Source organism: Lynx canadensis, chromosome A3 (genome assembly GCF_007474595.2).
Source record: "Lynx canadensis isolate LIC74 chromosome A3, mLynCan4.pri.v2, whole genome shotgun sequence".
In the NCBI taxonomy this organism is placed as follows: domain Eukaryota; kingdom Metazoa; phylum Chordata; class Mammalia; order Carnivora; family Felidae; genus Lynx; species Lynx canadensis.
Genome location: NC_044305.1, coordinates 42,154,111 through 42,166,540, shown reverse-complemented (window position 1 = coordinate 42,166,540; position 12,430 = coordinate 42,154,111). Strand labels below are relative to the sequence as shown.

Below are 12,430 nucleotides of genomic sequence, written 5' to 3'. Positions count from 1 at the left end.
TGGGCTAAATGGGTGATGGGCATTAAAGAGGGCACTTGTTGGGATGATCACTGGGTCTTATATGTAAGTGATGAATCACTAAATTCTAATCCTAAGATCATTATTACACTGTATGTTAACTAACTTGGATTTAGATTTAAAAATGCATATATTAATTAATTTGATTCAGAATTAAAATAATAATTATAAAAATAAAGTTATAAATAAAGAGCAACCCTAGGATTCTACAGTTCTCATGTTCTTGTCAACTTTCTAATGGAGAAGCTACCAACATCTTGTGATATTGTTGAGGCTACTTCATTTGTGTCAGAAAATTAAGGGTTTGTGTCCATGTTTCACTTCCAACCTAAGAGTTTGTTATATTCAGTTATTCTCATCAGAGGAGCTCAGCACATCACAACCTTCTCCAAAAAGTTATGGTCAAATTGTTTTAGGGACAAAAAATGATTTGTCTAGGGAATTTATTGCTTTTTATATATACCTAACACAGAATAATAGAAGCCATTCATTAATATGGAACCATTACATTTAGGGTAGAACTGTTAATTCAAATGCAATTTCTTGATTCCCTAACCATTAGTGGAGTTTAGTCACTTAATGGACTTCAGCTATTCAGCTATTATACACACACACACACACACACACACACACGCTTCTTTAGAAGTATATTAGTATATTAGTAAAGAAGATGAAACTAAAACTCTTGCTTTCGAATGTCCTGTGATTATTTGACTCTCAAATAATAACCCACAAATTCAGTTCAGGGTTTCTTTTTGAAATGATGAATCTGAGCTCAAATGTAAAATGAAGCCACTGCTCTAGTGGGTGGAAAAAGTATGAACTTCAGGTTTTATGTTTTATTTTTAAAGCCTGACTTCTTTGAGCAGTTACAGCCAAATATATAATTATTGCAAACTTAACTATAGCATCACTCCCTGATGTGCTGTAACATTGTGATCTACAGCTAATAAGACCTTTTGAAAGAGACATTGAATTTTAGATATTCATTCATTTGAGAAAAAGAATTTTTTTTTGATCTATTCTATCGCTAATAATTTATAAGTTGGGAATTTAGGGAAACGCAGGAGTCTGCCAGTCATTGACATGCTGCCTGTTACCTACTTCTATTTCCTAGCTACATTGCTGCCTATAAATAAATGGATGCTACAGGGGTAGTTTCTTGAAAACTAGTACTTCAAGTGCCTTTTCTCTGAGTTAATGGCCAAATAGTCACCTTGTGATCCAGGTGTACTTATCAGTGAAGAAGCACATAATGAGTCCCTATTATGAGTAAAGCATATTGGTTGCCAGTGGGACAAGAGTATTTAATGGGTTGTGTATTCTTCCTGGAGAAGAAAAATCACAAAGACCTGTAAAGTTGGTTGACATTACGAGGTGAAGATGTAGGAGCTTTCATAAGTCTTTTAAAAATTACTATTCTTGTAATTTGGTTTGGTTTGGTTGTAAGGTTCAGAGAATACTCTTGCAACCTAAGAAAGAAGGATATTTATTGACAGGATATTGGCTTAGGTAATGTTGGTGGTTCTAAAGATAAACTCTCAAATCCCAGTGCCTTAATGTAATAGCAATTTACTTTCTGACTCATAAAGCTCTTCTAAGTCAAGAATCAGGGACCTGGGGTCCTTCCATCTTGCGACTCTACCGTCTTTGGCATTTGGCTTCCAAAGTTAATGTTCTTAATCACGTCAAACCTCAGAAGAGAAGAGGTGGAGAATCAACCTATGGTCAGTTTTTACGTATCAAGGAAGGAAGAAGTGCACATCACTTCTGCTTACATCCCACTGGCTAGCATCCTTATATGGTGGTACCTGTCTGCAAGGCAGGCTGGGAAATGTGGTACTGCTGTGGCCCAAGGAGAAGACAAAATTAGTCTGGTAACTAGCCTTTACCTTCTGTCCCATCTTTTTGCTGGGAAATGGAGCTGGGAAGTTATAGGAACTCAGATGAAATGTCTGCATCTCCCATGGCCTGGATACTCTCTTTCATGACAACTAGACCCCATTTTCCTCTCTATAGCAACTAGTGAATCAAATTTCCTAAGAAAGTCAGCATGATTGGTTAAGATAATTACCATGGGCTATAGTGAATTTAATTCTGGATTATTTCAGCCAGGCACTCTCAGGGATCATGGCCAACTCCTGGATGGGTTCCCATTGGGCTGTTTACTCCTCATTCAATCAGTTGTCACTCCCAAGAAAGTACAACTTACAATTGTTTTCTTGAGCAAAAAAATGTAACCAGGTCATCACCTTATTATTATTACTCCTACCAATAATAGGTTTTTTATTCTATGCACTTGCCACTGTGTTCAAAACCTTATACACACTGTACTATTTATTTTTCACAACCACCATATTTTATTAGCCATTTCAAATAAACATGAGCCTCTTAGAGATTTCATAATCTAGACAAGTTTCCGGTACTTTCTAATTCTAAATCCCATTATCTATACCTTTGAACATTGCTGTTCCTGGCTTCCTTTAGTCACAAGAGAGGCATTGTATATAGTGAGTGCTGGGGCAAATGTGACTGGTGCCAAGAAAAGGAACAGATTAAATGCAGGGGAAGTCCCAAAGAGATAGAGAATATTCCAGTCTAAGTCAGTCAGATAAGGCTTAAGGGATGAGCTTGGACTTGACCTAAAGCATACTGTATTAAGTTAGAGTCCAAAAGGAGTTCATAGCTTTCATGTTGGGGAAGTTGAGTTCTGGGCTATTTACCTTTGGTTACCATGGTAATAGATCGTGTAGTGTCAGAAAAACTGTCCCTTAAGGGATTCTTAGATAGGAATCCTCTTGGAAACACTTAGGATCAAATCTATCTCTTGTTTTGTTTCCCCTTCTGAACCATGTTAATCTTGATCTAGAGAAGAACAGAGCAGAGGGTGGAAGACTACTTCTTCTGACTTACAATTGATCCACGATGAAATGAGAGTGAAATTATAGAATCTGGATTCAATATTGTTAATACCACTAAAAGGGCGAAAATAAATATATGACAAAAGATTCTTCCTATCCACAATAGCTAAAGAGCTCCTACAAACGGAAAATTAAGACAGACAATCCAAAAGAAAAAAAAAAAAAGAAAAAAGAAAGAGGAAGAAAAGAAAGAAAGAAGAAACAAAGATAGAAAAAGAAGAGAAAACAAAACCAAACTTTTCAGGGCAAAAGACCTGAACAAATGATGTGTAAAAAAGGATTTCCAAACCACTAATAAGCATATGAAGAGGTATTCCGCTTGAGGTGATCATCAGGGAAATGCAAATTAAAATCACAATGAAATATCATTATGTACCCACCAAAATAACTAAAAGGAAAAGGCATAAGAAATCAAACGTTGTTGAGAATGTGGAGCGATCAGAAACCTCACACATTGCTGGTGGTCAGTTTGTCTGTGGCAGGCGGAATTCTGAGATGACCCCCAGGATTTCCTCTCCCTCGTGTACGTGCCCTGTATCATCCCCTCCCCGTGAGTGTGGGGACAGGATTGTGAAGATGATGGATGTCATTTATGTTATTAGATTACCTTTTGTGGCAGAGGGGAGGGATTTTATCAAATGTAGTTATGGTCCCAAATCAGTTTACCTGAATTAATCAAGACAATTCTCCTGGGTGGGCCTGACCTAATCAGGCTCAACTAAACAGGGACTGAGCCTTTCCTGAAAGAAGGGTGAAAGTGTGAGAAGGTTTATGGAAAGGGTCATGCAGCAAGGTCATGAGCGTAGCTCCAGAAGCTGAGAGTGGAACTTGCAAAAATTGAAGACTCCAGGTCTACAACTACAAGGAGCTGAATCCTAAACACCTGAATATGCTTGGAAGTGGACTTCCCCTTAGTTGTGCCTGTAGATGAGGACATAGCTGGCCAATATCTTAATTTCTACCCATAAGCCCATGAGCAGAAGACCCAGCTAAAATGTGCCAGACTCCTTATCCATGAAAACTATGAAATAATGAATTTGTGTGGTTTTAGGACACAAAGTCTGTAGTATTTGTTACACAATAGAAAACTGATACAGTCTCCTAAAGTTGAATGTATATATGCCCTTTTGCTCAACAATTCTAATCCCAGGGATATTCCTAACAGAGAGACATATATGCTGGGAATACATACATTACAAATTCCACAGAAGCAATAATCATAATAGCTTAAAACTAAAAACTACCTAAATGAGCAAGAGGGGGAACTTATGGGGTATGGATAATACTTTATTTCTTGATTTGGATGCTCATTACATAAGTGTGCTCAGTTTGTGACAGTTTATGAACTGTGTTCTTTCCTAAGTTATACTTCAATAAAATTAAAAGAAATTTGATTTTAACATTAAATTCAATTAAAGAATTCAATTCAAGTAAAGTTAAAATTAAAAAGTCAGTTAAAACGAAAAGAAGTTTATTCTTTCATTGTATACCAGCACAATTATTGCTAGAGTTTTTCAAATGCAGTGAGCACACATATAAAAGTGGTCACATGATTTTACTTGTGTAATTATCCTAGCCTCAGTCCTACCTGAACAAAAACCAAAACCTACTGTAGCAAAACAAAAACACTTCATTGTCAATTGTTTGGATTTCTACCTTAATTCTTACTTGATTTTTGGCTAACCTTCAATATACTGTTGTAATAAATATTTTTTTGTTCTTTTTCCAAGAGATTTAAAATTAGTAGTATATTAAGAATTTTAAGGGGTGCTCGGGTGGCTCAGTCGGTTAAGCATCCGACTTCAGTTCAGGTCATGATCTCACAGTTTGTGAGTTCGAGCCCTGTGTCAGGCTCTGGGCTGACAGCTCAGAGCCTGGAGCCTGCTTCACATTCTGTGTCTCCTCTCTCTCTGCCCCTCCCCCTCTCATGCTCTGTCTCTCTCTGTCTCTCAATAATAAATAAACATTAAAAATTAAAAAAAAAAGAATTTTAAGGCACTCGGAAAAACACCTCTGATGTTATTGTAAACTCACTTACTCTCCTAGACATATACATATGTCTATACATCTTTTTTGATGAACAGATGTCTTTTAGCCAGGTCACGATAAAATAGAAAACTTTAGTCTCAACACACCTTTCTGACAGTAAAGTTACAGGTATTTTTGTTCCATTTCGGGGAGGAAATACATTTGTTTGGTCATGGCCTTGCAAGAGTTTGGTAAAAAAAATCACCAGGTATTCATTTAATATCTCATATATAGACCACTGTGCTAAAGCCCTATGGCTTTAAGAAGTGTATTATTTCTACTCTTAAAAGATTTATGATCTACCTGAAGTACATACTCATACACATTTGTTAATGACATAGGTTTATACGTTAATACCAAATAGGTGTTGGATATAGAAAAAATTAAAAAGAAAGGAAAGGGAAAACATCAGAACTCTAAAATGGTGCCCAGAGAGCAGAGTTCTTGGCTGTCCGGGAAGGTTTCCCGGAGGCAGTTCGGTAGGAAAACAAAGTTATTTTCCACAAAGCAAATTTGGTTTTAAATCTCAGTTTTTTTCACTCTCCAGATATAAGTTTAACTGGTTGGGGCTTTACGTTTTCATCTGAGAATTAGGTCTGATGGCAACAATTTCTACCTCACAGGCTTGTGAGTTTAGATGGGATAACTTAGTAAAATAGCAGGTTCCCCTAGTCTGCATAGCTGACCCTTCTTTGGGATGAATAAGTAATCACCGAGGATCCTTGGTGTCTGACCCTGAGCATTGGAGAGGATGGGGCGGTAGGGAATTGGAAGATACACTAAGTATTAGAGAGAGGAAGGAGAAGGAGGTATTGCAGGTTTAAAATGAAAAAAAAAAAAAAGAGTGACAAAAGTGCAGTATGTGATGAGAACAAGACAGGACAGTGTGTGAGAAACCTGGAGGAACAGATAAGACTAAGGAAGTTTCCTTACAGGCTGGCAAACCCAGTATTAGGCTGGCCATGGTGAGGACTAGAGGTAAGTATGGAGGATATGGTCCTTGAATATTTACCTTTTAAGTGGAAAGACAATACTTACACCCACATTTACTTACATATATAAAATGACTGGAGGAAGAGTGTTGGGATGTACTAGCTTATGTCATGCAGGCTTTGCTTTTTCATCCCGTGGGAATTTGGAGAAGAGAAAGCACATGGTGGTCCATAGCATCAGGGAAGGTTTGGAGCTCAGTCGTGAAGGAAGAAGGGTGGGACATGAATCCAAGGAAAGAAAAGAGGGCTCCTTCTACACAGGTGTGGCACCATGCAAAGATTTGTCAGACAGAAGCATTCTGCCATAGCCTGATTTTTTTTTAACTTAACTATGTATCAGAACAAAAATCATTTGGTTAAGAGATACTGTTTTTGAGAGGGGGTTATAGAGAGGGGAGGAGAGGTGGCAAGGTAAAAGTTCATTTTTCCCAGATAGAAATTGCATGTTTGTGGCTGACTCAAAGCCAGTGGGCTCCTCTCAAATAAAGAGTAGGGGTGAGAGAGATTTAGGTATCTGATTTTACCCCAGAGTATGAGTTCCCTGAGAGTTCACAGTAAGCATATCAAGATTCTCCAGATATATTTAGGATGAGATTGTCCCTACACCTCCTTTCTCAAACTCCACCGTCAAAACTACAAATCCCCTCGTTAAGCCGTTTACCTCTACAAAACAAAACAAGACAAAACGAAAGCGACCCCTTGGAGAATTAATAAGTCAAGTCATTATCTGTCTTAGTTACACCCGGATTTGCTTAAGTTGCTAAGATCCTAAAGGGCATTGTCTAAAGGGGAAGTAAGGAGGAGGTAGCAATAGTCTGCCTACACTATGAAAAGGTGCATGGTACGGAAAGAGTAGCAGGTATTCCCGAATCAGCTGCAGCCCCTTGACAGTCAGAAACTAAAAAGCCTGATGCCATATCCCTTTTCAGCCCACCTCAAAGCTCAACACATCCTGCAGAGCACTTAGCCTGTTTGGCATGTACTAAGAGGTAAAGAGCATGAGTTTATTTCTGAAAGATCCGGGTTTAAATCCAGATCTGGTTGTTTTTTACCTTGGGCCCTGATCTGAGCCAATGTCCTTATCAGTACCATGAGCTTAATAATAATAGCAGCTTCCTCGGAGTTGTTGAGAATATTAAATAAGAATATGTGTAAGGACTCCAGCACACAAGGGTGCCCCATTGTTGTCAGGTAATAATAATCACGGTGACAATCACTGTTCTATCTGTGGCTCCTGGGTCCTGAATCTTGTCTCCTAACAAGTTAGGGAGGTGGGTTGGGAAGGAAGGGGGGTCTGCTTGTTTCCTGTGTTGAAATAAACACAAACTCTTGAAACAGCCCCAGACCCTGGGCCAGAACGACAGCGGGCTGCTCCCTCAGCTCGCATCCTCTCTCCCTGCTCCACCCACGCTTCCCGGGAGCAACAAGTTCCCTTCTGCAAAGACCCGCCCGCGCGCCACTGGTAGACCCGGCGGGCTTCTCCTCCCAGGCTAGTATGACTGGGGGGGAAACCCACCGAGAGTCGAAATCGCTGCTGCCAACACCCTACCGGGGAGGGAGAGCCAGCTGCTCATGAGGGAGCCGCGTCCGGTAGGAAGACGGGAGGCATGGGAAGTCCGGACAGAGGGACTGATAGGAAACCTAGTTCGCACTGCCCTTGAGAGGCAAAAACAACAAAAGAAAGCACCCACCGCTCGTTTCCCGCCCCTCTCCTGGGATCGGGAGGGAGAAGATAGGGCCCCGAATCCCACACCTCCACCCAGCCTCCACCCAGACCTCCACCCAGCCTTCTGGTTGCCAAATCGCATTCCTACGTCCTCCACGCTCCCCTTGCCCGGTTTCTCCGTGCATCCTCTCACTCTACCCCACCTCTCGCCAGGTCTCCTAAGGACACTTGCGATTTCTGACAAGATATTTCGTAAGAAGGACAAGCAGGTAAGCCACGGCCCCCACCCAGCACTCTCCTTTCCGCTGCGTCCCTGATGGATACCCTGGAGTCACAAAAGGAGTCCCAAGGCGTCTTAGGTTGGGAGCCTTAGGCAGCTGCCCGAACAGTTGAACTCTGGCAACTTCTTGGAATGGGGATCCCCGCGCCCTCGTGAGAAAGCCACGGTGGCCGCCCACACACCAGGAGAGACACCCCAACTTCTCCATCGGGAACTCCTCTAAAATCTACCTTTCCAGCTTCTACAGCTGTGAGTTGAGAATCAGAGCTAACTAGGAGTACGCTTCGGGGGCGGGCGCTCGTGGGCAGGGGCGAGGGCGAGAAGTTCCACCCGGATTTTGGAAAGAAACCCCAGTTCATGTCTCCAAGTCTCCTGGAGCCAGAGAACTGTTAAGGAACCGGGGCCGAAGTCACCGGGAGGGAAGTCCTCCTAGCGCGGGGTCCGAAAAGCACGGAGGTGAATTGCAATATCCAAGCTTTTAGCCTTGTCCCTTGGAAACTACTCTTTCTCCAGGGGATGGGGGCGGGGGATACATCCCTGGCAAAGACTGCCAACGTCAAGCCCAGATGTTCAGCACTTCATTCCCCCATCCCCACCCAGCCTTGAGAACTTGGTACCTCGGACAGCAGCCCGGGCGCAAGGCATTGTCAGAAAGGTGTTATCTTGTTTTCGCCACCAAGTCAAAGAGCAATAAATTATTTTTATGACCTTACTAGTATAATTTGAAGGACATTTTAATTACATAACCCGTGAAAGATCACCGGAGGCAATGTCGTGTTAAAGAGCCCATGGCAGAATATCTGCATCGCATGAGAAAGAAAACTTGCAAATCTGCAATGAGATTGCGCAGGGCTGCCCCCGTTTTGAAACAACATGCGAAATGCAAGGGAGATTTTACCTTTCGGACTCCAAAGCCATGTTCTGCTGCAACTTGGCGAGCTTCTTCCTCTCCTCCTTTATGCAACTCCACAAGAAAATGATTCGTGAAGACCGGTCTCTCGGCAGATGCAAAAACCATGACACAGAAGAGGAGCCCGGCGGCCGCCTTCCACTGGGAGACACAGCCACCTTTCATCTTTCTTGGGAGTGAAAAGTGGTGCTAGGAGGCGCGCAGGCTGGTGGAGCGGAGGACTCGGAGGAAAGGTGCAAATGAAAAAATGTATATATATAGTTTTTTTTGTTTGTTTTAAAAAAAATCTCTGTGTAGAGAAAGAGACTGATTAGGGGGCTCAGAAAGCAGCAAATCAATGTGTATTCTCCTCCAGCATCTGGCTGGCGGGGAAGCCGTGTAGTCAGGCTCGCTGGCAGAGGTGCGAATGTGGGGAGCTGTGTGTATCTGAGAGAAAGAGCGAGTGTATGTCTGTGCTTGAGGCTAAATCTGCATTTTCAGCTCCTCCTCGGCTCCAATTCCACTGGGGACAGAGGAGAGCACCAGCCTGGCTGACGTGCGCTCGCCAGCAGCCAATGAGGGCCGGAGATGCGACGGGCCCCGCCCTGGACCGCCCCGGGCCCACCCCTGCCCGCCCCCAGACCGGCCGGTCCGCCTCCGCCGGCGGGGGGCGCTGAGCGGCGAGCCCGCGCCCCCGCCCCTTTCAGAACCCTGGAGAGCTCCTCCATCTCTCCACCCGGGCCCGCCTAGCTCCCAGGAAAATCCCCCCAGCTGTAATCTGGTCGGCGGCGCCGGAGTGATGTCATTGTTTGTGGAAATCTGTAAGGCTCTGGAAAGAGAATTACGGCGTGTGCCGCTCCCTGAGGCTCCGAGGGGAGCTGGGGCACCGGCCTCTCCCCATTCCTCTCCCCTGCTTATTTTCCGCTGCAAAATAACTCTTTTTTTTTTTCTCTCTCTCTCTCAAGGCACACTTGCCTCTCTCGCGCTCAACAACAAAGCAAATATTAACCCTCCTCTCACCACTTTGGACAAATCCCGGGGAGGGTTACTCCCTTTCCCCGCACGGGGAAGGTTGGGGAAAGCAGCCTTCTTGGGGTGACTCATGGGGACGAGTATTTATTTATTTATTTATATTTTTGTAGGCTCTGGACTTGTCTGGAACTAAGCACCTGGGAAGCCTAGCAGATCAAGCTCACTCCCACCAGCATCTGTGATTAGATGAGACTCCTTCGAGAGTCAGGGTTGCTCCGCAGAGACCGCCTTCTAGAGAGGCGCGGCCAGGATTGACATGCCTGGAGGTACATTCTCAGACTTGGGGACAGACGTTCGGTTGCACAAGGACGGCGAGAGTGTGCGTTTGGGAAGGTATAGCCACCAATCCTAGGCGCTGGGCCAAGACGCCAGTTGGGCATTCTAAACTGAGGCGAATTCAGGCCAAGTGACGCCGGGTCAACGAAATTATCCAGTTAAGAAATGTGCACTCCCAGACTACAAATGGCTTACACTGACTTCTTCCTGTCCCAGCGAGAGGAAGCAGGGGCGAAATGTCTGCCTCGAAATCAGGGCGATTGTTTTAAAGTACCCCAAATATTGTTGAATTATAGAATGCGAACACTGATCCCCATTATCATTTAGCTCCAAAGTTCAAAATTCTGCTTCACTTGAATAAGAGGTGAGACCTTTGTCCTAGAGGCTTAATTAAGTGTATGCAATACAGTGAGAGAGAGAGAGAGAGAGAGAGAGAGAGAGAGAGAGAATAATGTTGACACATTTTACACACACACACACACACACACACGAGCGTTTTATTTTTAACAGACTTCCCCCTTTTCATTGTATCATGAAGTCGGACTCTGCACAAGAAAACATTATTGTTAGAAAAGAATACACACAATGCCATGGGACACACTGTCTTCAGAGCAGAACCCTTTTCCTGACATAGTTGGCTCCCTCAGAGCCCTTTCCAAACTAGCCAAATGAAAACACAGACGTTATTGAAAATTTTGATTAAAGCATTAAAGAAATCGGTATGTAATTAATATTAGGATTAGTAGTGGTAGTACTTGAACTCCTTTAAGAAACACTGAGTACTTGAACTCCTTTAAGAAATGCTGAGAAGGTGCTAGCACACAGACTAAAGATAAAAGGGTCCAAAGTGGAGACAAGTTTTCTGGGAAGGTATTAATAAAAGGGAACAGAGCTGCTCTGGATTCCTCAGTTCTTTACTGCTCAGAGGCTCATTTCTGCTGAGATTTTTTTTTTTAATCCCCCTATCCTACTCCACAGCTTACCTCTCATAGTCCATCTGTTTGATTTTAACACAAGGTTTTCTTACTAAGAGACCTTCAACTCTTTCTCTCTTTTCCTTATATTTTGCCCATATTTTGAATCAAAGTACTAGGCTGATATGAAAAAATGCCAAATGATTCTTCTGCCCTGTATTGTCATTTGAGAAAAACGGCACCAAATGTGAAAATTACATTAGATGGATTCACAATCATGGAGATCATTTCAAAAGCAGCAACAGAGATAAAAATCTAAGTCTTAAGAAAAATAGATCCGAAGAGCATCAAATAAGTCAATTTAGAAGATTATGGGTGTTGGGAAATAGCGCTGTAATGTAGCTAAATCTCTTTGGAAATGAACATGAAATTACCATCTATTCAGAGATATTTATTAATTTTTTCTGAAACCACAAAGCAATACTCCATTTCCTAAATAAATTCCAAAGATGAAATGCTAGTAAGTGTTGAATCTTATGTATTTGAATTTTCAATAATTAAAACCATGCAAAATTGGGTACAGGCTAAATAAAACCCGGATGGTTGATTAAAATAGGACATTTTTAGTGTTTTACATAGAATACAGTTCATCAAAATATTGCCAGAACAGCATATCAAATGAAAATGGGAATCTTTTTGTGATGTAAATGCTCAATTTTAAATGCATAATAATGTCATATGCAAGTGGAGGAAATATATTGATACATTGAATTGTTATTTGAAATACAAATACACATCCATGTGCATACACACCTAGCTTTTTTAAGGTAATTCTTCCTAGGCTCCTTTGTTTTGTTTTGTTTTCTTTGTTTGAATACCAACAGTAACTTTGGAGCAAAATGGTGAACAAAAGAGAGAAACGGTAGCAGAATGTTTCAAGGACTAAAATGGAATCCAGTGGACAGGAACTCTCCCGCCGGCTCTGCGGTTACTGACGATGCCACTTGGGCTAACCCACTGTATCCTTCAAAGCCTTTATCTCCTTATCTGTAAAAGGAGATGGTTGGATTAGAGACCCTGCAGGTCCAAAAGCCAACTTGTAATTTCAAAGAGTTGCCAAAGTAGACTATGATATAGAAAGAATCATCAATAGCTTGAGAAATGTTAAGGACAGTCATACTTTTTTATTACATGGTGGTGGTCAATGGGCTTATTTATTTTTATATCCCCCGCCCCCCCCCACACCAATAGTCTCTTATTTGCCAATTTTGTGGATTTGAGGAAAGAACTAACACAAACTGGCTGACACTCAGTACCAGACAAGAAAACCATCAATATGTTGAGGTTCTTACTATTTAAGATACTGTTGTATCTGTAGAAAAAAACATAAGTTTGGTTCCAGTTCAAATGTGCA

At 42.1% G+C, this 12,430-nt stretch overlaps 1 protein-coding gene across 1 annotated transcript in view; it reads right to left on the bottom strand.

The window, feature by feature from the left end:
- The window catches only part of PCSK2 (proprotein convertase subtilisin/kexin type 2), a 270,832-nt gene extending 261,533 nt beyond the window's left edge, over positions 1-9,299 (bottom strand). The window contains exon 1 of the mRNA XM_030310130.1: positions 8,804-9,299. Coding sequence (XP_030165990.1) covers positions 8,804-8,980 — 177 coding nt within the window. The 5' untranslated portion in view covers positions 8,981-9,299. The remainder of the gene's footprint in view (positions 1-8,803) is intronic.
- Positions 9,300-12,430: the final 3,131 nt, after the last annotated feature.